Source organism: Danio aesculapii, chromosome 14, assembly GCF_903798145.1.
Source record: "Danio aesculapii chromosome 14, fDanAes4.1, whole genome shotgun sequence".
In the NCBI taxonomy this organism is placed as follows: Eukaryota; Metazoa; Chordata; class Actinopteri; order Cypriniformes; family Danionidae; genus Danio; species Danio aesculapii.
Genome location: NC_079448.1, coordinates 16,688,983 through 16,711,825, shown reverse-complemented (window position 1 = coordinate 16,711,825; position 22,843 = coordinate 16,688,983). Strand labels below are relative to the sequence as shown.

At 37.3% G+C, this 22,843-nt stretch overlaps 1 protein-coding gene across 1 annotated transcript; it reads left to right on the top strand.

Annotated features, from left to right (window-relative positions):
* The first annotated feature begins 3,115 nt into the window (after positions 1-3,115).
* lpar4 (lysophosphatidic acid receptor 4) lies at positions 3,116-4,331 on the top strand. The gene has a single exon (XM_056472717.1). The coding sequence runs from the start codon at positions 3,276-3,278 to the stop codon at positions 4,329-4,331; it is 1,056 nt and encodes a 351-aa protein (XP_056328692.1). The 5' UTR covers positions 3,116-3,275.
* Positions 4,332-22,843: the final 18,512 nt, after the last annotated feature.

Genomic DNA, 22,843 nt, shown 5'->3' with positions numbered 1-22,843 from the left:
AATATAAAAGTAGTCACAGTGCATACACGCTTCATAGTGGATTTTGGCTGCCAGTGGGTGAATGTAAACACAGACGATGGACTAGAAAATACTGACGACTAACTATTTTATTGAGCAAAAAGTCCAAGAACTGGCGAGGAGGTCACAGTCTTCTTGCTCTTTTCACACACACACACACACACACACACACACACAGGGCCTGCGCGTCCATAGAGAAGCGGCTGAATAGAGAGGGCGCGGCGCTCAGTTATATCCGCGAATACCCGTGCGTTACACACACGAGGAGACACAGACACACACACACAGAGGGCCGGCGCGTCCATAGAGGAGCGGCTGAATAGAGAGGGCGTGGCGCTCAGTTATATCCGCGAATACCCATGCGTTACACACACGAGGAGACACACACACACACACACACACAGGGCCGGCGCGTCCATAGAGGAGCGGCGCTCAGTTATATCCGCGAATACCCGTGCGTTACACACAAGAGGAGACACAGACACACACACACACAGGGCCGGCGCGTCCATAGAGGAGCGGCGCTCAGTTATATCCGCGAATACCCGTGCGTTACACACACGAGGAGACAATAATATTGAGCTGAAATATTTTGAAACTTGTCCGTTGCATGTGTGTAAACAGCTGATGATCCGTAATCAAAGCGGCACGCGTCGCGTTTTCAACGTGGCTTTACACGCGATATGAGAATATAAAGAGTTAACCTGATACAGCACACGCGGTTACAAGTATCAAAACACAACTAAATACATAATTTGCAAGCTAGAGTGAACGAGGCAATAATTTTAATCGCACTTACTTACACTTGTGAAATGGGGGTAGAAACTGATTCATGATGCACTGATCCATCAGTCTATACTGATCCTTCCTTTAACAAACTGATGAAGTCTTCTTTGAAAGCATATAGTTTTCAGAAGCACTCAGAACTGCTCAAGGCTGGGCTATATTGCTGATGTTTCATCTTTGATTAGACTGTCCATAATATCCATCTGCACAGCGTGACTTCATTCGACCGGTGTCTGTGTGTGTCTCTGTGTGTGTGAGACTTTTTTTTCTGTTAGTGGGCGGGGCCGCAGGTTTCAAATCTCCCGGGTTTGCGCGCCCAACTACTTGTGTTTCGTAGCTGCGTCATCGCGAAACACCTAATGACTCGTTATCAAGACGACTCGTTTGAAGCACTATGAGTCGACTCTTTTATAGATGAATCAATAGTTTTAAACACTGTACACTTACAGATTTAAGCCTTAGCTGGATATTTCACTTCACTTAGAGCTATGTTACACACTACATGGAAGGGCATTTTCAAAAACCCATAATATGGGCTCTTTAAACGTCATTTGGGAAATATATGAAAAAGAAAAAAAAATTCAAAGGGGGGCAAATAGTTCTGACTTTACATGTATATGGTGGTCAATCGACATGTACACTGTGCCATACAGTTGCCATTATAGTCTTCTAGGTAATATAGGTAAAGCAGAATAAATAAAAAGACATGCTATTTGTCTTACACAGTTCCAAAGGAATTTTGCCTTTCATTGTGAGTAGTCTTTGTTTGTCCCAAAATAAATATGACTTTTAAAATGTTTTAATAAGTTCCATTGTCAGTTCTGGGTTTATGCAAGTTTGCTGTCTGTGTAGTAAATGTAAAAAGCAAAACATATATTAATTTATCTGTTATCAAATTATTTCAGCAGTTTGTAATCAACTTTTTGTAATTTTGCCCTAATTAGGCATGGATTAGAATATGATGAAAAATTTAATTCCTTTAAACCAATGTCAGATTAAGATAGATATTTTTGTTTTGTTTTTGTTACTTGCTTTTTCTTAGAATTAACCCCTTGACTATACTGCTTGAGCTGATATATACTCAATGGCATCATTCACAATGCTACTTGCAAAAGGTAGCACAGCAGGTTACTTTAGCAAAAGTGTAACTTCAGGGTTCTTTGCTCACTTGTCATTTATTTAGTTGAAATAATCAACAGAAAGTCTGCATTTTCTTTCTCCCCGTGTTTGTGTGGGTTTCATCCGGGTGCCCCAGTTTCCCCCACAGCCCAAAGACATGCTCTATAGGTTATTTGGATAAACAAAATTGGAATTGTATATGAGTGTGAATGCGAAAATGTATGAGTATTTCCCAGTACTGGGTTGCAGCTGGAAGGGCATCCGCTGCCTAAAACATATGCCGGAAGAGTTGGCGGTTCATTCGACTGTGGTGACCCCTGATGGATAAGGGATAAGCTGAAGAAAAATTAAAGAATGAATGATGAGCAGTAATGATCTTGTCATGATATTATAACTCAGATCAAGCAGCTCCACCAAAATTTTGTGGTAAGTAATGTATTACGTTATTTTTGAGTTACTTTTGCATTACTTTTTCTGACCTGGCTGAGGCTTGATCTCTTTCAGAATTTGCAGAGGCTTTTTTTCTGTTCTTTTTTTAATAGAGAAGCTCTGCAATTAACAACACACTGTATAACCCTCATTTACCTTTAAAAAAAAACATAAATTAATGGAGGATAATGTCATCTTCTGAAAACTTCTTGACCCCAGAGCTGTACATGCTGTACTGTATATACAGATTAATGCATTTGCTAATTTTGTGCCTTTATTAGTAAAGTAAAATCACTGTCCATTCAGATAATCCTCTTTTTGAGTTTGAGACCTACTGTATGATCTAAAACATGATCTAAAACAATGACACTGTAACACCTACTATGACAGCAGTTATGGAAAACAGAAAAATAGAAAAGCCTAAAGTGATATTAAGTGTTCATCATTTTTTTTCAAGTGTTTTTTTTTACTTCCTCTACAAATTAATATAACAAATAAACAAAGATTTAACTTTGGATGCAGCTACTCCATGCTCATAACAGCTTTTTCGTTCCTTATATAAAGAAGTTAGTATATATTTTACCCAAATATGGATTACAACAACAGAGCATTTTTTTCCAGTCTTACATTTTAAATATTTTGTAACATGACCATAAATAGATGACGTTGTCGCCCTCAGTGTCCGAAAATAACATGTTTTTTATAGGCATTACTCTAATTGATTTTCTCACTTTAATCTGCCATGCAGGAATCAGGAATCATGCAGATTGCCTGTTGGTCCATTCTGTAAGACACAAGTTTTATTCATCAGATCAAGCTTTTTGGAGCTGTGCATAGATGATGGGAAGGACAGATCATGCAGAACCTTTGCTAAGTGTCAATTAACTGGAAACAGAAGTACATCTTCTACTTCAAGTGGCAAAATGGCCAGTCTTGTTCTTAATGAGACTGGGATGGAGAACTGTGGCATTGATGACTCGTTTAAGTACAACCTTTATGGTGTTGTGTACAGTGTTGCATTTGTTCTGGGACTTGCCACAAACTGCGCTTCACTGTTTGTCTTCTGCTGCCGCATGAAGATGCGCAATGAGACCACACTTTTCATGACTAATCTAGCTTTATCAGACTTAGTGTTTGTTTTTACACTACCTTTTAAAATTTTTTATAATGTGAATCGCCATTGGCCTTTTGGTGACACGTTGTGCAAGATCTCTGGAGGTGCCTTCATCACCAATATCTACGGTAGTATGTTGTTCCTCACTTGCATCAGTGTGGATCGCTTCCTGGCTATTGTTTACCCCTTCCGTTCACTCTCCATCCGTACCCGCCGCAACGCTGGTATTGTGTGCGCCACAATCTGGTTGTTGATACTGGGTGGAGGCATGTCAGTCACCTTCTTCTCTTCCACCAACCAGTCTAAAACAAGTACAACCTGCTTCGAGGGATTCTCCAAGAAAACATGGAAGACATATTTGTCCAAGATCACCATCTTTATTGAAGTGATGGGTTTTCTTATCCCACTGATGATCAACTTAGCATGCTCCTCCATGGTGTTAAGGACCTTGCGTCAACCAGCAACTCTTTGTCAGATCGGCACTAACAAAGAACGTGTTCTGCGCATGATTGTAGTGCATTTGGCTATTTTTATAGTCTGCTTTGTTCCTTACAATACTGTTTTATTTGTCTACGCTATGGTGCGCACTCGTGCACTTGCCAGCTGCTGGGTAGAGAGGCTTGCAAGAACCCTATATCCCATAACACTGTGCATTGCAACCTTCAATTGCTTCTTTGACCCGGTGGTCTACTACTTTACCTCTGAGTCCTTTCAGAAATCACTGACTACCGGGAAGAGTCAGGTTATGCAGGAAGATGGACTGCCAAGTGAATGCCCTTTGTCTAACAAGGAGAAGACAGATGTAGTTGATCTCTACACACTGACCAGCAATGGAAAAGATCAAGTCGGTGAGGCTCAGTTCTGACCTATACATTTCTAATCATAAAATGCTGTGCTAAAGAAAATGATTGGAATTTAGACTTTTCAATGAAACCCTTGCATGGAGCACAGGTTCACTGGTTAAATAGTTTCTTTTCTGTCCATTAATTTGTGCTAGCTAGTTGAAACATACCTTCACAGAGCCTGTTAAATAACTTACATTGATATACCAGTGTGCTAATCAGTGTCACCTTATTTAATCAATGAGTATTACCAGTTAAAGCACCTTCTGTTGTTTTTCTATAACAGATCAGTTTGTGAATATTGAATGTTTATTGAAAGTGTTGCTCTTCGATTGCCTTTTACAAAAAAGGTTAACAAGTTAAATTATAATTCTATCATAATAACTGATAATACATGCATTTGGTTAACATTATAAACAATATAAAATGTTCATATTGTAATACTATTCTCAAATATAGTGTTTTTCAGCTCATAATGTAATAGCTCTAGAGCTTTGGCTTAATTTAACCAGAAGCTCGTTTTAAGCTCTGTAAGTGTAGATTAACTTAAATAGTGCCAGATGTGCCATTGGCTGAGGCAGATAACATCTATCACACACTTTAAGGATATTATTTTGTTGAAAACATTGACTCTTTGGATTTAATGATAAAATATAGTTTGGAACTTTGTTCAATCAAAACAGCATGGTATACATTTCATATGTAGTTAGACTAGATTCAAAATATTATTTGAATTATTGAAAAAAAAAATTGGCGAGTATATTAAAATTATTACTTGTAATCTCAAGATTTTATTAATTTTAAGAAATTGATTGTTTGAATGTTGAATGTTTACATTGTATTGCATTAATAGTGTAATGTTTTTATTCACTGTGTGCAGCAATGAGTTGTTATAAGGTATGCACCAGCAGAATTCATACCTAACACTTTCATTCTTGTGTAACTATGGCTGTAACAAACCTTAGAGGACAAGGAGTTTCCTAGAAATATTTGTTAAAATGGTGAAATTATATGCTATTATTCAGGTAGTATTTCATAATTGCTTCAATAGTTTAAAGGTGCAATAGGTGATTGTCTTCAGAAACATTTTTGTCATTATTGTTGAAAGTCTCTTTACTTTCTGATGGCAATTCTTAAATTAAATTATGTAATTTATTAATTAAATAATTAATTCTTAAATTAATTAAGTAAACATTCTGTGGAAGGTACACCAAGAAAATTCTGTTCAATCAAAAAATTTGGTCTGAACATTATGATGTCCTGTGTCATTGGCACATTTATAGATGTGGTTCAGACAATGAATGGCAAGAAAGCATTGACAACCTACCTTTTCTTAAGTTTGGTTACTGTATGTAATTGCTAACTGAACTATACAGTTTTCACTCTGGTGAATGTTAGGTGATGTATTGTAGTCAAGTACTTGTTAATCCATTCAGAAGGCATGTCTTTTGATGGCAATTTGCAGGTTGGTATAGGCTTTCAGGCAGATTTTCCAAGATCTCCTATTGCACTTTTGGCTAAATATTATATACTGTTTCATGACTATGAATATTGTCTTTTTCATATGACTTTGAAAAATATGGCTGAAGAAGAAGACATTTATGTTAACTTTCAATATAGCACCTCTTGAGGCAAATCTATGTGGCACAATATTAATAAAAAGCCAGAACAAGCAGTAATTGTTGTTAAGTCATTTGCTCTTAACCATCTGTTTCACTTTCATTAAATTGACATATTTGGCATGCTGTCTGGAGAGAGGAAAGATACTCTAACTCATGTTATTCCCCTTGTCAGAAGAGAGGAAGTAAAAGGGTATGAGCGAGTGTCTAGCCCAGCCTCAAAACGCTCCCCCCATTAAGTGAATTAAGTTTGGAAGTGTGAAAATGAGATTGAGATATATTGGGGTTAGACATACTCGATTATTTATTGGGGTTTGTTTTTGTGGTTAATGGATAATGTTATGTTTGTCAATGATAAATTAGCCTTTTCAATGATCTGCATATGCAGATAAAGATAATTGATGTATTAAAGTTTAGTAGTATTTGCAAGTGATAGGAAGTTTGTTGAACCAGAAGGTTTTCCATGAACCGGATCTTTTGGACAGTTTGTTTCAGTGAACTGGTTAAAAAAAACGGATCATTGGATCTTTTGCACTACAACGTAATGACATCTTCCGCGATGATGTAATGACAATTGTCCCATCTTAGAACTCAAAATCTGAAAAATATATCATTAGCAATTATCATTTCAGTCAGTTAAAACATCACCATGATCATGAACCCATGATTATGATCACATGATCATGATCACAGCATGAAAAGTGTTTTGCAACCCAAATGAAGCATGATTCACTTACTATATAAATTCCATAACAATTTTCTGTTATGAAATAAACGTACATTTCTCCAGATCCTCTTATTTAAGCCCGTGGTTTACCTGTGCTGCAACATTAACCAGTTGTCCAAGTTTGGTTCTGATGGTACTGTGCTGCTGTGTCAGTCACAGCAGGCTGTCATGTACTGATTGCGTTTGGATTATCACAGACTGAATCAAACATGCACAGTATTATCAGTTCACCTGTTCTCAAATCAGAAGCATCAGAAAGAAACGGTTTTTCAGTTCTGTACTGCTGATCTGTAAACTGCTGCAACAGAATGTACCCAAGAACAAGATTCCAAAACAACAAGAGTGAATCTTGATTCGAGTAAGAGCCACTCTATTATTGGGTGTTTATTTATCTGCTGCTTGGCTCAAGCTAATCATCATCAGTTTTCTTTTCACAGTTGATCCTTTAGTGTACTGTTCTAGTAACTGAATGACTCAGGAAAATTGTTTATTTTGAGTCAGAGGGGGTATCAGCCATGTTAAAAAGTAATTAATTTGTGGATAATTGCTTTCTAGAGATGCAAACCATTTCAAACAATTCAGTTCAATTTGGTAAACTATATCTACTTGTTCACTTAGAAGATCCAGTTAAAAAGAATCTCCTTTTCAGAAGAGCGAAAAAAGGTATCAGGTGGGGTTGAAGGGCATTGGTGGAATGAATAGGGGCATGGCTTTGGAAAGAAAAATTGTGAAAATTCTGGAGGAAAAGTAGCTGACAAAGTTGAAAGCAGAAGGATAGGAGAAAGAGTGTGAAGGTATAGCTGGTGTCAGTTCTTGAGTTTTATCAGCGGAGGTGTCCCCATGCCTGTATTGACAAATGGGGTAGGCAAAATGTGCAAAAATATGAAGGTGATGGAGGAAAAGTAACCACCAGAGCCATTGCATGCTCATGCTTGGGATAGCTCTGGAGGTGAAAGCCTAAGGATAGGATGAAGAATGTGAAGGATCACCGGACTTCTGGTCTCGAGTCATCAGCAGAGGCATCCTCACACTGTTATTAGCACCTGTGATGGGCACCTGTAGAAGAAATTGGTGCTGGGGCTTGCACAGTCAGCAGGAGGAGTTGTGGGCTGGGATATAATTTTTGACATGGGAAAGGAAATGGACTCACACTTGGGTAAGCCCCAGGGGTAGGCAAAAATGGAGTGAGGGGAAATAGTGGACTTTGGGTCCTGTGTCACAATCATAGGCAGCCTCATGCTAGAACTGAAGGGAGAGGCTGTGTATGTTAGAGGGTTAGGAATTGAAATATTAGAAGGGGTGATGGAAAGAAGAAGAAGAAAAATATGGTCCTTAACGATCTGAGAGACTCTTACTCATAGTACCTGGCAACAACAACACTGACTTTATGTCAAATCACCTGATTCTGAGAGAGTGGAAGTTTTTGCGTTGATGCCTGCAAGAAACAAACATCTGTCAGGTAAGCAACAAATGAAATGAAAAGAGGAAATATAGATAATATAACAATAAAGATTACTTTCATCTTTCATCATTTTTTAATCGTCTTCCATCGCACCAGAGCCAAAGCCTCAATAAATGGCTGACCAGCTAAATGAGTTGGCAACATGTGCATCACTGTGGGATCTCTATTGGAGGGCATGGAGAGAGGACCTGCCTACATTTACATTGCTGACTGGGTGAGCAACAACTTTATGATATTCCAAGTCATTTTTAATGAGAACATGTCCTTAATTCTCCTGTCACCACAGTTCTCTTCCAGCAAAATCTCCTTGGTTAGCCAGTTCTAAGTCTTCCTTGCCCTTGTTGATCAGCCTCTAGTCTCCCACCATAGTTGCCACCTTGGCTCTCTCCTACTCTGGTTCCCTTTTCAGTTCCCCCCACCTTCCCTCTGCAGTTGGATTAGTTACAGAGCTAGGTTGAGCCTTTTTGTAGAGGGGTGCAATGTCATGTGCTTTCCCATAGAACCTGATTTTATCAAGTACAATACGTACCTGGAGCAACGTCTTAGTTAAACCTAAAACAACATTCCAATCAACTAATCAGATTTGAGGGACAATTTACACTTTATGCTGTTTTAGGAATGATTTATAGATAGGATTAGGTTTGGGGGTAAGGATTAAGTTAATTTAATTGTCAGACGGATAATGTTACAGGATCAACAAAATATATTGACCCAAAAATGAGTCTAAATCTCTGCCATACCCAGATACATACTATGCATAGTGATGAGTCAGGCGATGTATTTTGGTTTGTAGGTGTTGTCAAGTACGTACGTGAAATTACATATCACAACTGCATCCAACAACAAACAAAAAAAAGTACCATAATAGAGAGAGATGTTTGTTTCCCACACTGTAGTAACAGAATCTTAATAAAGGTGGGTGCCGCACCCGCTGCATAGTATAACCATTGCTAAGAAAATAGATTCTGAATGCAGCACCGGTGTTCATACCTGGTTCATATCCTCATAGATTTTTTTTTTTTAGAATTATAGTAGTGGATCAGCTTCTGGTGTCCGGTCTGAGATGTGCACATACTGTATATGGATATTGTTTTTTTTAAGGGGTTATTCACAATAGAGTGGGATCTCATATAGAGTAATTTTGTAATTTTGTAATTTTGTAAACCTGGTACTTGGTGGTTGGGAACCCCTTGTTTAAACAGCTCTTTAATGATCAATGCCTGCAAAGTTTCTCATAGTCAGTTAAATGTCTGTTGAATGTCTGTATCAACAAATATTAAGCAGACAGTCTACTAATACTCAAATGGACGATGAAAATAAAGTGTTATAAAGTGTCAGCTGTTTAACAGGGAGAAGAATTTAGTAAACATTCAAGTTACCTAAACCATGTGTATCTGATGTGAATAAAGCACATCATCATATTATGTGTAGAATGATTATTATTGCAGCTTCTGTAGACATCAGTGTGCATTTTTTTCAAACCATAGATGTTGTTTTGTTATGCGTTTTTAATTGTCTGAAATGTGTCACACTGGTGTGATCATGTATGCCAAAGGGTTAAATGAAAATAGCTGTGAAGCATAAATGATGACTTAGTGACTATTGGTGAACATTTACTCAAAAACAAAAAGTCATGTAAGCATACTCACAGAATTTTAAACTGCAAAGTAAATGCAGGTTAGAGGCGGATGGGAAGGGGGGCAAATACAGGCAGCTATGTCTAGTGTGAGTGCACCCTTTTTTGCACCACATTTAGTGTAAGAAAATTCATTGCTTTTGTGGACTGGATAATTATTTCAATGCTTTTGAAAGGATTGTGACAACCCTAGGGAGTTGCAATCCTCTCAAAAGCATTGAAATAATTATCCAGTTCCAAATGGTCTGAAGTATGATGTACTGTAGTTAAACCGATCATGCTTAAAACATAAAAGTTAGTCTCAAAATCTTCCAGACACCAGTTTTATAATTGCAGGAAGCTACCTAAAATCTGTACAAGAGAGGGCTATAATTATCAGGTATTTCATCACAAAAATATTATAAAGAATGTGCATGTAAGTTTTTAATATCACGATCACACACTGTATATATGTATAATGTTTTTCATCCCTGGGTCAGATTGAATGAAAGCCCTTAAGTAATTTGACTTAGGGGTATCCCTGAAGGAGAAAAACTTAAGCATTCTTAAAGGATTAGTTCACCCAAAAATGAAAATTCTGTTAGTTACTCAACTTCAGGCCTTTCCAGTCCTTTAAAACCTTCATTCATCTTTAGAACACAAACTTCAAAGACATTCAAAGACCAGAAAAGCAACCAAAAATATTCAATTCAATGGTGGAGAAGAAGGGAACTCTCAGTTTTCATCCTAAATAACTTAATTTGGCTTTTGAATATGAACAAATGTCTCAGGGAATTGGGACGACATCAGGGTAATTAATTAATATCAGAATTTTTTTTTTTTGTTGAAATAGCCCTTTAACTGTCATTCCTAGTCAAGTGTTTTTACTATGCACTTCATTGTAGGTTCTGGAAACATACATCAGTGGGCACCGCAGTTGCTATAAATACTACATAACATGATAAACAGAATGTAGCAAACCACAACTGAAACATAAAGCTAAATGTTAAAACCACAGTTGTACTAAAAATGTTTGCACTACGGAAAGAACAGACATCACAGTCAAGGTGTTTTGGTTGTGTTGTATGTGGAGGGTTGTGGATCTTTAACATCTAACTAAACCTAATACTTTATTTAATATGAACAAATTCTGACTACATGCCACTATATATAAATATATAATTTGCCACCCTCTGCTTCTTTTCAAACATCCAAACCAGTTTGAGTTTTTTTTCTTCTGTTAAATGCAAAATAAGATATTTTGAAGAATGTTGGAAAGGATTGAGCATTGACTTCTGTGGTATTTTTTGTCCCTACTATAGATGTCAATGGCATTCTTCAGAATATCTTTTTGTGTGTTCAACAAAAAAAGAAAAAAAAAGAAAGAAAAGACAACACGATTAAATGAACTGAACTTACTTCCATTTGTAGTATCTACATTCCAGAAAATTCTGATGCGTAAAGATAATCTAAACAAATACGATTACTGAATAAGTTTCAGATTGGTGATCATTCTTAATAGATGTGGATGCAGAAAATGTGCACAATTAAATATTAAATGAAAAAAGTTAAATAGAACACAATCAAAAAAAATCAGGCTGCACAGTGCTTAACACAAATATTAAGAGGAGATCTTTACTTTAACAGAATTGTAAATTAAAAAGTAATATACAGTTACCAATAAACAAATGGACACATACATTTTCAAACCATTTGTATTCAGATTAGTGCAGTAGCAATGTGAGTATATCATCAGGGTCTACAGTGACTTGCACAACAGCTTGTAAGGTATCAGAAACTCTTATGTGAAAACAGAGAAAAATCCTCTGGTTTTGCTTTTACTTGACCAAATGCTTATTATGACTGCAGCAATGGGTCTATTGTCCCAGACTGAAAAAGGCTTGTGTCCAGGTCTCGAGAGCTGCCCTAATTCTCTTAAAAATGTTGTTACAGCCCCTTTTGGCACATAACCTTCATTAGATTAGGGAAAAGAACTGTAAATCACTCTGAAGGGGATTTTATTCTGTTTACTTTTACATTACTTTTTTAATTACATAAATGTATTACTAATAATCTGTGCATTGGTATTGTAGTCAACAGTATCATGTCATTCACGGAATCATGTATTTCTTTCCGCTGATTACCTTATGTTATTATAAAATGCCAGCAGGGTCTGACAATCATGTGATTGTGATTAATTATTTAGTCACAATGAAATGAAAGTAACCCCTCACATATCTTTTATTTCATAAAGCAAACAAAGGAAAACATGATAGCAATTTATTAGAAGGTTGTATTTGCGTATATAAGATAATTAATAAAAATCCATGAACAAGGTAAGAATTTAGCATAAGTTACTCTTTAAATAACTTGGTAACACACTGACACTTTATTTTTAAAGGGCACCTATTTTACTCCTTCTTTAACATTTAATACAAGCCTTTTGTGTCTCCAGAATGTGTCTGTAAAGTTTTAGTTCAAAATACCCATCAGATTATTTTCAAATCTGGGAAATTTGAGCTGTTATGACATTGTAGCTGTTTTTGTTGTCTGTGCCTTCAATGCAAATTAGCTAGTTCTCCCCGGCCACCATTCCCACGTGCTTGTCAGAGCCATGGGTGTAGCCTTCACCTGCTGCATCTCACGTAGATAAACAGTACAGTGACAGACAAGAATGAATCACATCTCCCTTACTACAATAAGAGCTTTGCCAACGATTATTTGATATATTTGTTGTGGAGTTAATTCAGACCTTTCTGCAACAATGAGTCACACACAATGTCATTATAAAGTTCATGCATACGCACACACATTTAGCTTTGCACTGTTTTTGCATGGCAAATGTGACAGGATACACGTTAATATCCACTGCTGTATGGCCATCTGTTATGTTAATGTACAAAATAAACCTGATTTAAGTCCACAAACCGGGATTGAAGCATCTTTTTTTTTTATAATTGCACTGATACTATGTGGCTGATGAATTACGTACTGTATTATGAATTCACTGTATTTATTATGAACACGCACTGTTTTAAAAACATTCTAAACTTGTAAAACTCATTCTTGAGGTGCAGATGATCACAGAGAGCTGAAAAGATCTTTTATTGCCATTTGCTTTGTGCACGTCCTGTCTTGTGGATATGATTATACACGTTACTGGGAAGACATGTTAATACGCAGCAGTCAATCAATTCGGTGAGCAGGGAAACCGCACTCCAATGTCCTTTGAGGTGGGCCTCAAAATGGGAGGGATTTGGATCCTATTTTAACTTCGGGAAATAAAAAAAAAAGAGACTTATGATGTTTCTATCACTCCAATATGACCGAGGACACACTATACCTATACACACTTCTGTCCAAACAGCTTACAAAAGTTGATTTTCATCATAGGTGCCCTTTAACATTAATGGTGTAATTCACCTCTATTTGTATAGCGCTTTTACAATGTAGATTGTGTCAAAGCAGCTTCACATAAAAGGTCAAAGTAAATTGGAACAGTGTAATTCAGTTTTTAGTGTTTAAGTTCAGTTCAGTTTAGCTCAGTTCAGTGTTTAATAATCACTACTGAGAGTCCAAACACTGAAGTCCAAACAAATTGTCTACTTAAAGGGATAATTTAGCCAAAAAATTAAAATTATAATTTGTAGGTGCAGTAGGTGATTGTTTTCAGAAACCTTTTTTTGTTGTGCTGGTTAAAAGTCTTTTCGCATTCCAATAGTACTGATTAAAGTAAATGATCTAAATGTATTTAGATGTATTTTTATATTCTGGGTAAGACATAAGACTAAAAAATGTTTATCCAATTAAAATAGTGTCGGGCCGACATCTCTCATAATTCTGATTAGAAGCTCAAACTGTCTGTCAGCAAATGCAGATTTGGGCTACTGCGCACCTGTTTTTACGCAGTTTGTGCGTACACGTGCTGCGAATTCATGAGAGAGAGAGAGCGATAAAAACATGCGGAATCAAAAAAAAATCCTGAATCAATATTGGAGTTACTTTTGCAATCTGGAGGAAGGACGACACCATGGCAGGCTCTCTTAGACAGGTAATGTTATGTTTTGAAACTATTTTAGTCACGTAAAGCTGATGTAGATTGTGTTGTTATCAATGGGCTATATGCACAGAAGTGTTGTTCAGCCACTGAAATCTTGATGTGACTATTTTCAGTTTAATAAGGAACCTTTTACAGCATCGATAACATAGATTTTTATTTAGTTTATCAACAAAGCATAATTAAATAGCGCTATTCTGCCTAGCCTGCCTTACTGAGGTGAAGTTGCTTTAATATTCACATTGGTTCATTTTTTAACAATGATGACCTGTGATGGGCTCCCTATATTGTTTATCGCTACTCTGAATATTCGGTCAGAAATAAGTATGGCTTAGTAATGAGTGTAATTCCTGCACGCCACCGGCCAAGCTTTAGCTCAACACATGAGAGAGGGTTCTGCTATCATCTTTAAGCTGCACATGCTCATGTTTTCAGGAGGCATGGCTTTGGACAGCAGGGAAGGGACTGTGTTTCAGAGATTTATGCTAACGGGTTAGCATTGTGATCACCTACTGCACCTTTAAACTCCCTCGTGTGGTTTTAAAAATTTACGAGTTTCTTTTTTTTCTGTTGAACACAAGTGGGTGTTTCTAAAACCTCCTTTCCACTGCACACGACAAACGACAAGCGACAGACTGGAAGTCATTCATTTCCATTGGAGAGTAGTCCGGGAGCTGCGTGGAGTTCCGATCATCTCCGTATGCGGAAAATTCGGATCCGAATTGAGCTGCGGATTCGTTGAAATATTTGAACTCCTGCGACTAGACCGTATGCGACCGGCCGAACGGATGTGGTGTATTTCAGTGTTGTCGAAGCAGATCCGTGTGCACAAGATGATAAATAGGAGTTTTTCATTATTTTTTGAATCAGAAAAAAGTATATTAAAAAAATTATATTCGTAAATGAGTAATAAAAATATAAAATTTTAATGTTGTCTCCACATTTCCTCAAAAATTTTTTAGCGGTCTATGAGTTTCTAATATTCATTCATTCATTCAACTATGGAGAATAAAGGCTCTTGCTTTTGTACTCCTTTATTTCAGAGACAGCGAGAACAGCTTCTCTTCCTTGGTGCACGTCAGAACTGAACATTCTGTGTTACTGCCACATGGGGGCGTATTCCAACAGTCGTGTTCAAATGTTGTGTGCAGTGGAAAGGCGCTTTAAGAATGCTGGATCATGGCACCCATTGACTTCCAAAAGATACTATGGAATTCAATTGGTGCCAGCTACCAGCATTTTTCAAAAGGTCTTCTTTCGTGTCCAACAGAATAAAGAAACTGTGTGTATGCAAGTGTAGGGTGATTAAACAATGACAACATTTTTATTTTTGGAGAACCTATCTTTTTAAGTTGTTCCGATACTGTACACTTTTTTTCTTGGTTGTCCAACCATTTACTTCAAATTAATGTAGACAAAATAGAAATATGTGTCTCGTGTGTCTCAAAGCTGAGAGGTACTCTAGTAAATGAGCTTAGCAATCATTTATCAATCTCCTCACATCAGGACCTGGGCCTCTGAGATGTGTTTTTCTCATCAAATGCATCACTCAAGAACAGATTTTTGTGAGTTATGAATTATCTTGAGATTGACATCATTATTGACTTGGAGAGAGTGATTCAGTGATTCATGGCATTGACTATTTTACCTCAATATTAGTTGGGTCTCCCTCAGTCTTTTTGCATGCATATTTCAGATGGTGCAAAATTCTGCTGCAAGGCTGATCATAATCTCTTTATTATCTCACTCTTCAGTTTAATTTAAAATTGTATTGTTTGTCTTTTAAGCTCTAAATGGTCCCATCACACCTTACATGCTGTCCTCAAGAGCGCTTAAAGGTGCAGAATGTAATGTGATTGAATGTGATGCCCAGTGATTGAACTTCAAACACGTTTTCACTGGGTCCCCAACACAGGTTGCCAGATTGACAATACCAACATGAGCTATTGCCTGACTAGAGTCTATATCATAACTACACATGACAACATGCAACGAAAACAATATTTTCCATGTTAAAGTTTTGTCCAAATCATCACCTGCAATTTATTTTTAGAAATGATTTCTATTTCCCTGAACAGCATAACTGCAATGGCAAAGATCACCTCAGGTACTGATTATGTGCTTTTTTCAGTTTTCAAAGTCCAAATTGAGTTTGAATAACATTTCAATAACAATGAGATTTATTGCCATACTGATAGCAGCAGCAGCTTATAGTGTTCCTCAGATCTTGAAAATAAAATGAACATTTGATAATGAAAGTTAGAACTATGACTCAACAAATATCAGTACTTTTAATAATGTTAAAGAGGTTTAATATCTAATAATTAGATTCTAAATTATTATTATAAAATGTTATTGAAGTGCAGTGCGCTATTCTGTGCTTCTGGTATTTAAACGTTTAACACGAATACACTGAGGCAGCCTTCATGACTGAAATGAAATTCCACCAAGGCAACCTGGAGTGCTGAAATATAATTGGCATGATATAAAATATAAAACTGGCAGTAGACGGGTTATCAAGATATTCTGACATGGAATGCACATATTCTAAGGAGAATATGACTTTGTCATTGTTTTTCAGATAAACAATTATGTTCACTTTGCATGTTTCTTAATTATCGGCAAACATATTATCGTATTTTTTATGCTTTAGAGGTGTCAAAAGTATACATACAGCACCTTTAAGATAGACCAGACTTTTAGAATTTGTGAACTGTCCCTCACTCATAATCATTTAAAGTCTGTGTAAAATCAAAAAGTTTATTTTTTGCTAGTGCATTTCTTTATATTCTTTAGGTGTACAATAAATCTCTGCAATTTAATCCACTGAAAAAAATTCTAAACCACAGTCCTTGCAGTTTGCTATGAGGGAATGACATCCCCCTACTCAATATAAAATTTTAGTTGGAAGTGTTTAAAATGTATCTTTATTACCTTGGATGTTTGTGTTTTTTTTTTTTTTTTATTTGGTTTGATGTGGTTTCTTTTGTTGAAAATATTTAGAAGAATGTGGGTGGGTCTTTATTGGCTTCCACTGTATTTTTCCCCATGTTTTGCTACTGTTTTGACCTTTGCCTGCTGACCATTCTCTATATTAATATGAGCTGCATGTGGAACTCCACCTCTGTTGCCATGCCCCCAACTATATAGTCCTAGTCTTTTGGAATTTACTGTTAAGACAATCCCTTTGTATACATTTCATAATATTCAAGTTACACACTGTAAAAAATGTAGAGTTCCACACAATCGATTTGTGTTGGGAAATATGAAGCAATTAAGTTAATTTACTAATTTTTCCAAATTTAAGTGGAGTTAAGAACAATAGAGCATATAATACCACAATGACCTAACAATGACAAAAACTTCTTTTTATTTGCAATATATTTTTTTTTGTTTTATATTTGTTTACCACCAACTATATAACCCTTGAATGGGTTTGTAAATTTTTATGTAATAGTTCTGGGAAAAGACAAAGTCTCTGTCTTATGTTAAATAGGAAAAAAAAAATTGTAAAAATATTATAGGGAAAAAATATTTGTGTTATATATATATTGTGTTATTATATATATATATTTTATATTAAACATTTAACTATTAAACATTGGTGAAGTTGAACCTCCATGCTCTACACTACACTCTAGTGGTTACTCGCAAACTTGCACTGCTTTACCCACTAATCTCACAAAAATCTTCATAACACAGTGGAAGACATCAGTGTTTCCCCCAGTGCAGCACGTACAAAGCAGTGCAATCTCTGATAACTAATTCCGGTGACATTTTATTTTGACCCTATTAGTAGACTAATTTGAGTATTAGTAGACTGTCTGCTTAATATCTGTGGATATGCAGACATTTAACCTACTATAATAAACTTTTATAATCAAAATAAAGTGTGACCCTATTTCCTACTACCGATAACTTTTCTTTTTCTGCACCTTATTTTCTCACCTTTAAACACATGACAGCTGAACCCCCTAAGAACTGAAGTAAAATAAATTAATTTGAAGAAGGTACAATTTACAAACATAATATAAGTAAACATAAGAAACTATTCAGTAAATGCACAATAACTTTAAAAGCAAACAATCGACACATTCAGCTAGCTAAAGGTTAAATTAGGTTAAAAAATGTTAAATGTTCAATAAAGATACATTTTATTTTTTATTTTAAGGACAAATAAAAATAATTGTCACATTACAAAGCAAACAACTTTGATGATTGTATTTTGTATTTAGATATATATGCTTTTACTTGAATTTGGGACTTTGGTCAAGAAGTACCGGTGGATCAGACAACCCCAGTGGGTCAGAGGGCTCTGGATTAGCAGACATTGGTGGGTCAGACAACCCCAGTGGGTCAGGAGGCACTGGTGGTTCAGACAACCCCAGTGGGTCAGGAGGCTCTGGCTCAAGAAGCACTGTCAGGTCAGACTACCCCAGTGGGTCGGGAGGCTCTGGATTAGAAAGCACTGGCAGATCAGACAACCCCAGTGAGTCTAGAAACTAGAAACCAGGAAGCATAGGCAGATCAGGTGGTTCAGGATCAGGATGCATTAGAGGATGAGGTAGCTGCATTGATGGCTCTTGCATCTGTAGCTCTGGTGACAGCAGTGGCCACTCTTGTAGCTCAGGCAGCACTGAGAAGTTACACAGCTCTGGTGGCACTGAGAGATCACACACCTCTGGTCATCCCTGGTCACTCGTGGAACACAGGTACCTGACTTGGAATGGGAAGCCATCTTGTGAGCTAGCAGCAGATTGGAGGTGACCAGCATGTGAGTTGGTGCTTTGGCTACGGCCACTTTGTGAGCTGGTAGACTGAAGGACTCAGTAGCCATGGGAGAAAATTGGGGAAGTGAATAAATCTCACTCTGTCCACCTTCTATTCCCATTTTATACTCATATGAGCCTTGCACCTTCTATTCTACATCTTCTATACCCATACACCTTACCTTCTACACCTTTTATACCCATATCTGCCTTACCCCTGAGCAAGGCACATAACCCCTAATTGCTTCCGGGCGCTGGAAGCAATAGCTGCCCACTGCTTCTGGTGTTTGCCTACAATGTTTGTGTGTGCTTTCACTCCCCACTTCAACCATTCTCACTTCACAATACTCACTTCACTTCAGTTAATCGTCCACAGATCTTTCACTCACCCACAGCGACTTTCGGGTATCATGCAATGGGCCATCTGCTATTAAAAACAATCTGTTTCATTATACTGATTACTGTTTTACATAAGTTTTCATTTGGGTTTAGTGTGTGTTAGAAGTGCTTCAGTTACACATGTATGACTGTGGTACACACCATGTCAAAAAAGTAACTTCAAATTGACAGAACACTAACCAAAATCAGAGTACCCTAAATTAATTTGAGCCTTCCAAAATAAACTCAGAGATATCTGATGGTACTGTAGAATAATCTGCATTGGTTTGTCCTTCTCACAAACATTAGCTGGAGTGCCCACCAGACTCACTAGAGGGCACTCCAGCTATATGTGCGCTCCACCAACCATTAACTTTGACTATGCCATCATGCTTTGTGCCAGTCCAAACTCTACCTGCTGTAGCTGATATCAGTCTGGACAATGATCACACACAGATCATTTAGCACATTACACAAACTATTTAAGCACCACACTCACACACTTAGAGATTGGGACATTGTGTTTCATTTCGTGTGGCTCATTATCAAGCCTGTTCTGTTTTTGTTTTTCTATGATTTGCCCTGTCTACTTTTTTAGATTGTGAATGATTTTTTTCCTTTTTTGGACTACTCTTTTTGGATTACCCTTGCTATCAATGCTTTGCTCTTGTTTTGACCTCTGCCTACTGACCATTCTGTATGTAAAAAAGCTGCATGTGCAACTCCGCTTCTGTTGCCATGCCCCCTGCATTACAGTCCTAAGGTGTATTCCAAATTGCATACTTGTATATTATTCTATGCCATTTTGTAGTTTTAATAGTGTAAGTAGTGCATACTCACTAAAATTATAAAAAGAATAAGTGCACTTTAAATACCCGGATGATGCACTTATTCAACCATTAAAAAGAAGTGTGGAATGTTGGATGCTTCACACACTCAACGGCCACTGCTTTGCTCATGTAGCAGAAGGCACTGATGTTGGATTATGTTATTTATTTTAGATTATGAAAGCAAAATTCTCCTACGAAAGTGATTATACTGCCTCCCGATGGTGAATGTCATTATACTCATGGCATGTATCATTTGGTAGTTTGGTCATTTATTTTGCTAATTTGGCAACCGTCAAACATCATCTGGGAAACGGTTTGAATTTCCGCTTAGTAAAAAAACATTCCATTTAGAATGACACTACATACATATACTATGCTGTTGAGTGTGAAAGTGCATAGTGTGCCATTTGGGATGTAGCTCTAGGCTTTTGGAATTTACTGTTAGGAAAACCCTTTTTCCCTCAATAAAACAAAACTTACTCAAGATACTTAACCATATGATAAAAATCACTCACTTTTTACAAAAACTAAATTACAACCTTTGCTTTTTAGCACACACTCTGAGCTTACTATTTTGATTATGTAACTATTAGAATGGCCATATCGGTTATTCAGAACGTTCTCATATAGGCTACCATGTCATATTGTCACATACCTACATTCAAAGCTTCTATTGAGATATTAGAATTAAGCTTTGAATGTATAAAGTAAATACCCTAAAAATACTATCTATTTAGGTAATACAGCCTATAAATTAGTTCATAGAGTTACTAGACCACCCATGCGCATCTCATTTTTCCAGTAAGCAGAGTACGTTTTTTTTTCACCGCACTGAATATGTTGTTTTAAAATACATGTCTGGAGTTTTACTATTAGAAATTTATGTTATTTTTTGGCAGGAAATTGCTTGGCGAAAGATGCACACATATTCCAAGGCAAGGGTATAAGTAGCGAACACTGAAATGCATACGGTCAATTTGACCGCTATATTACATAATTCAAAGTAGAAATAATCAGTACTCTTCTGTGTTTTAATTTTAATTAATTAAATTTTAATTAAATCAAAATTTTTATTAATTGTAATTAAATTAAAATGTTAGAAAAACTACACAAACAATTAAGAAAGGTCACCGTATTTCAGTTATATGGGTGTCTTTTACTTTAACAGTTGTTAAATTTCATAATTTAAAAATGGTCAATATGGCCACCTCGGTTCTAGTGTTGAAGGAGGATGATTTCCTGGTTCTCCCTTTTCTGTTGTTCCCAAACTATTTTCCTTTATTTCTGCTGGATGATGGTCCTGTTCAACTCTTCCTCATCCACTGAGTCTCTATTTGTCCCGCCCAGTTCTCCGTTGGTCTCCTTATCTTCTTAACACCTTTCAAAGAATCCAGGCCAGCCTTCTTCTCCCTTTTCCTCTGTCTCCTCCAGTAAGTCCACTGGCTGTCTCTTCTGACTTCTTGAAACCCCTCTGCTCACCCTCAGCACATAAAATTTAGTGCTTAAGATGTGTTTCAGGATATCCTGTCTTCAGCTATCTCTGGGAATCCCTGCCTCTGCCTCCAGCCTTCGAAACCAAGACTCCACCTCTGCTCATCGACCCATCACCTCCAGCTTATTTCCATACTCCCTTCTCTCCACCATGCTAGGATTGCTTGGAAGCGGGTAAAACTCAGCCATCATAAAGAAGACACTGAAGTAGAGGTTCACGTAGAGCACATAGGAACTCAGCCGACAGAGGAAGTCCCCCAGGTTCCTTTGTAGAGCACCTGGAGTGGTAGAGTGCTGATTCACAGCAGGTCTGATACACCCAAGTTGAGCATGTAAATGTGAAAGGCTGAAGTCTGACTGTAGGTACAAAGGAGAACATACAGTATTCCACCTTTGCTGTTCAACCCATCACCTCGAACTTATCTCCATACTCCCTTGTCTCCACCATGACCCATTATTGCATCCGCTTCATTGGACTCTCTCTTACCTCCAACTCCACCTTGGTAGGTCGTCCATCTGCATCTATCCCAGGATTCTACTCTAGGTTTTCCTCATACCTATATCCCAACAGTTACTCCAGCTCCACTATGGCTTTTCTCATCTCCTTTTCTCTGCCTTGACCCTCCAGATTTAAGGTGCCACCCTGGCTTTTTGTATTCCACCTGGGCTTCCACTCCACATTGCCACCACTTCACCTCCCTACCTCAACCACCTCTTTGGGTAAGCACAAGAATGTAAGAGGCATGGCTCTGCTGAACTTTCAATACTGATTGTAAATAGTAGATTGCCGGTAGATTGCCGGTCCCAAGCCCAGATGAAAAAGGAAGATGGTTAAGCGTGGGGCTAGCAACCCAAACACATAAAACCTTAACCACTACAGAAACGCCAAAATTAGAAACAGAGACTAAATTCTTTGAAGATGAAGGACCTCTGACAACCCGGAAATGCATTATGCTAGATGGCGAAAGCCGAAAGGAAGCCGTTGAGCCGAATACCCTTCTATCGAACAGTAGAACCCTCAAGGGAATCGGAAAAGAGGCCATCCAACAAACACCTGGCGACGGGACCTAGAGGCAGGCAGGGGTTAAAGGATGGGTTACACCTGGAGACAAGTAAAAAAAATGGCCTAGGACAGATACCACTGGAGATCGACCTTTGGCAAGCCCATACCCCGGAAGGGGTGGAGGACATAAGTACAGTAAGTAAATAAATAAGTAAGTAATATAAATCACAAGTAAAAGCTACCACAACAGTCACAATATTTTGTATTGGGATTAAATGTTTTAAAAATGTTTTATTTTTATATAAAAATATAAAACCTATAAGCGCATTTTACAAAAAAAAGCAAATCTACACTTAAAGCAGTATGGATAAGCTGTTTTGACAAACACTTCATAAAATCTTTTTGCTTTTTCAACTATTCCCCGATGCGACACAGTGGCTCAGTGGTTAGCACTGTCACATCCCAGCAAGAAGGTCACTGGCTCGAGTCCTGGCTGGGCCAGTTGGTTTTTCTGTGTGAAGTTTACATGTTCTCCCCGTGTTAGCGTGGGTTTCCTCCACAGTCCAAACACATGTGCTACACAT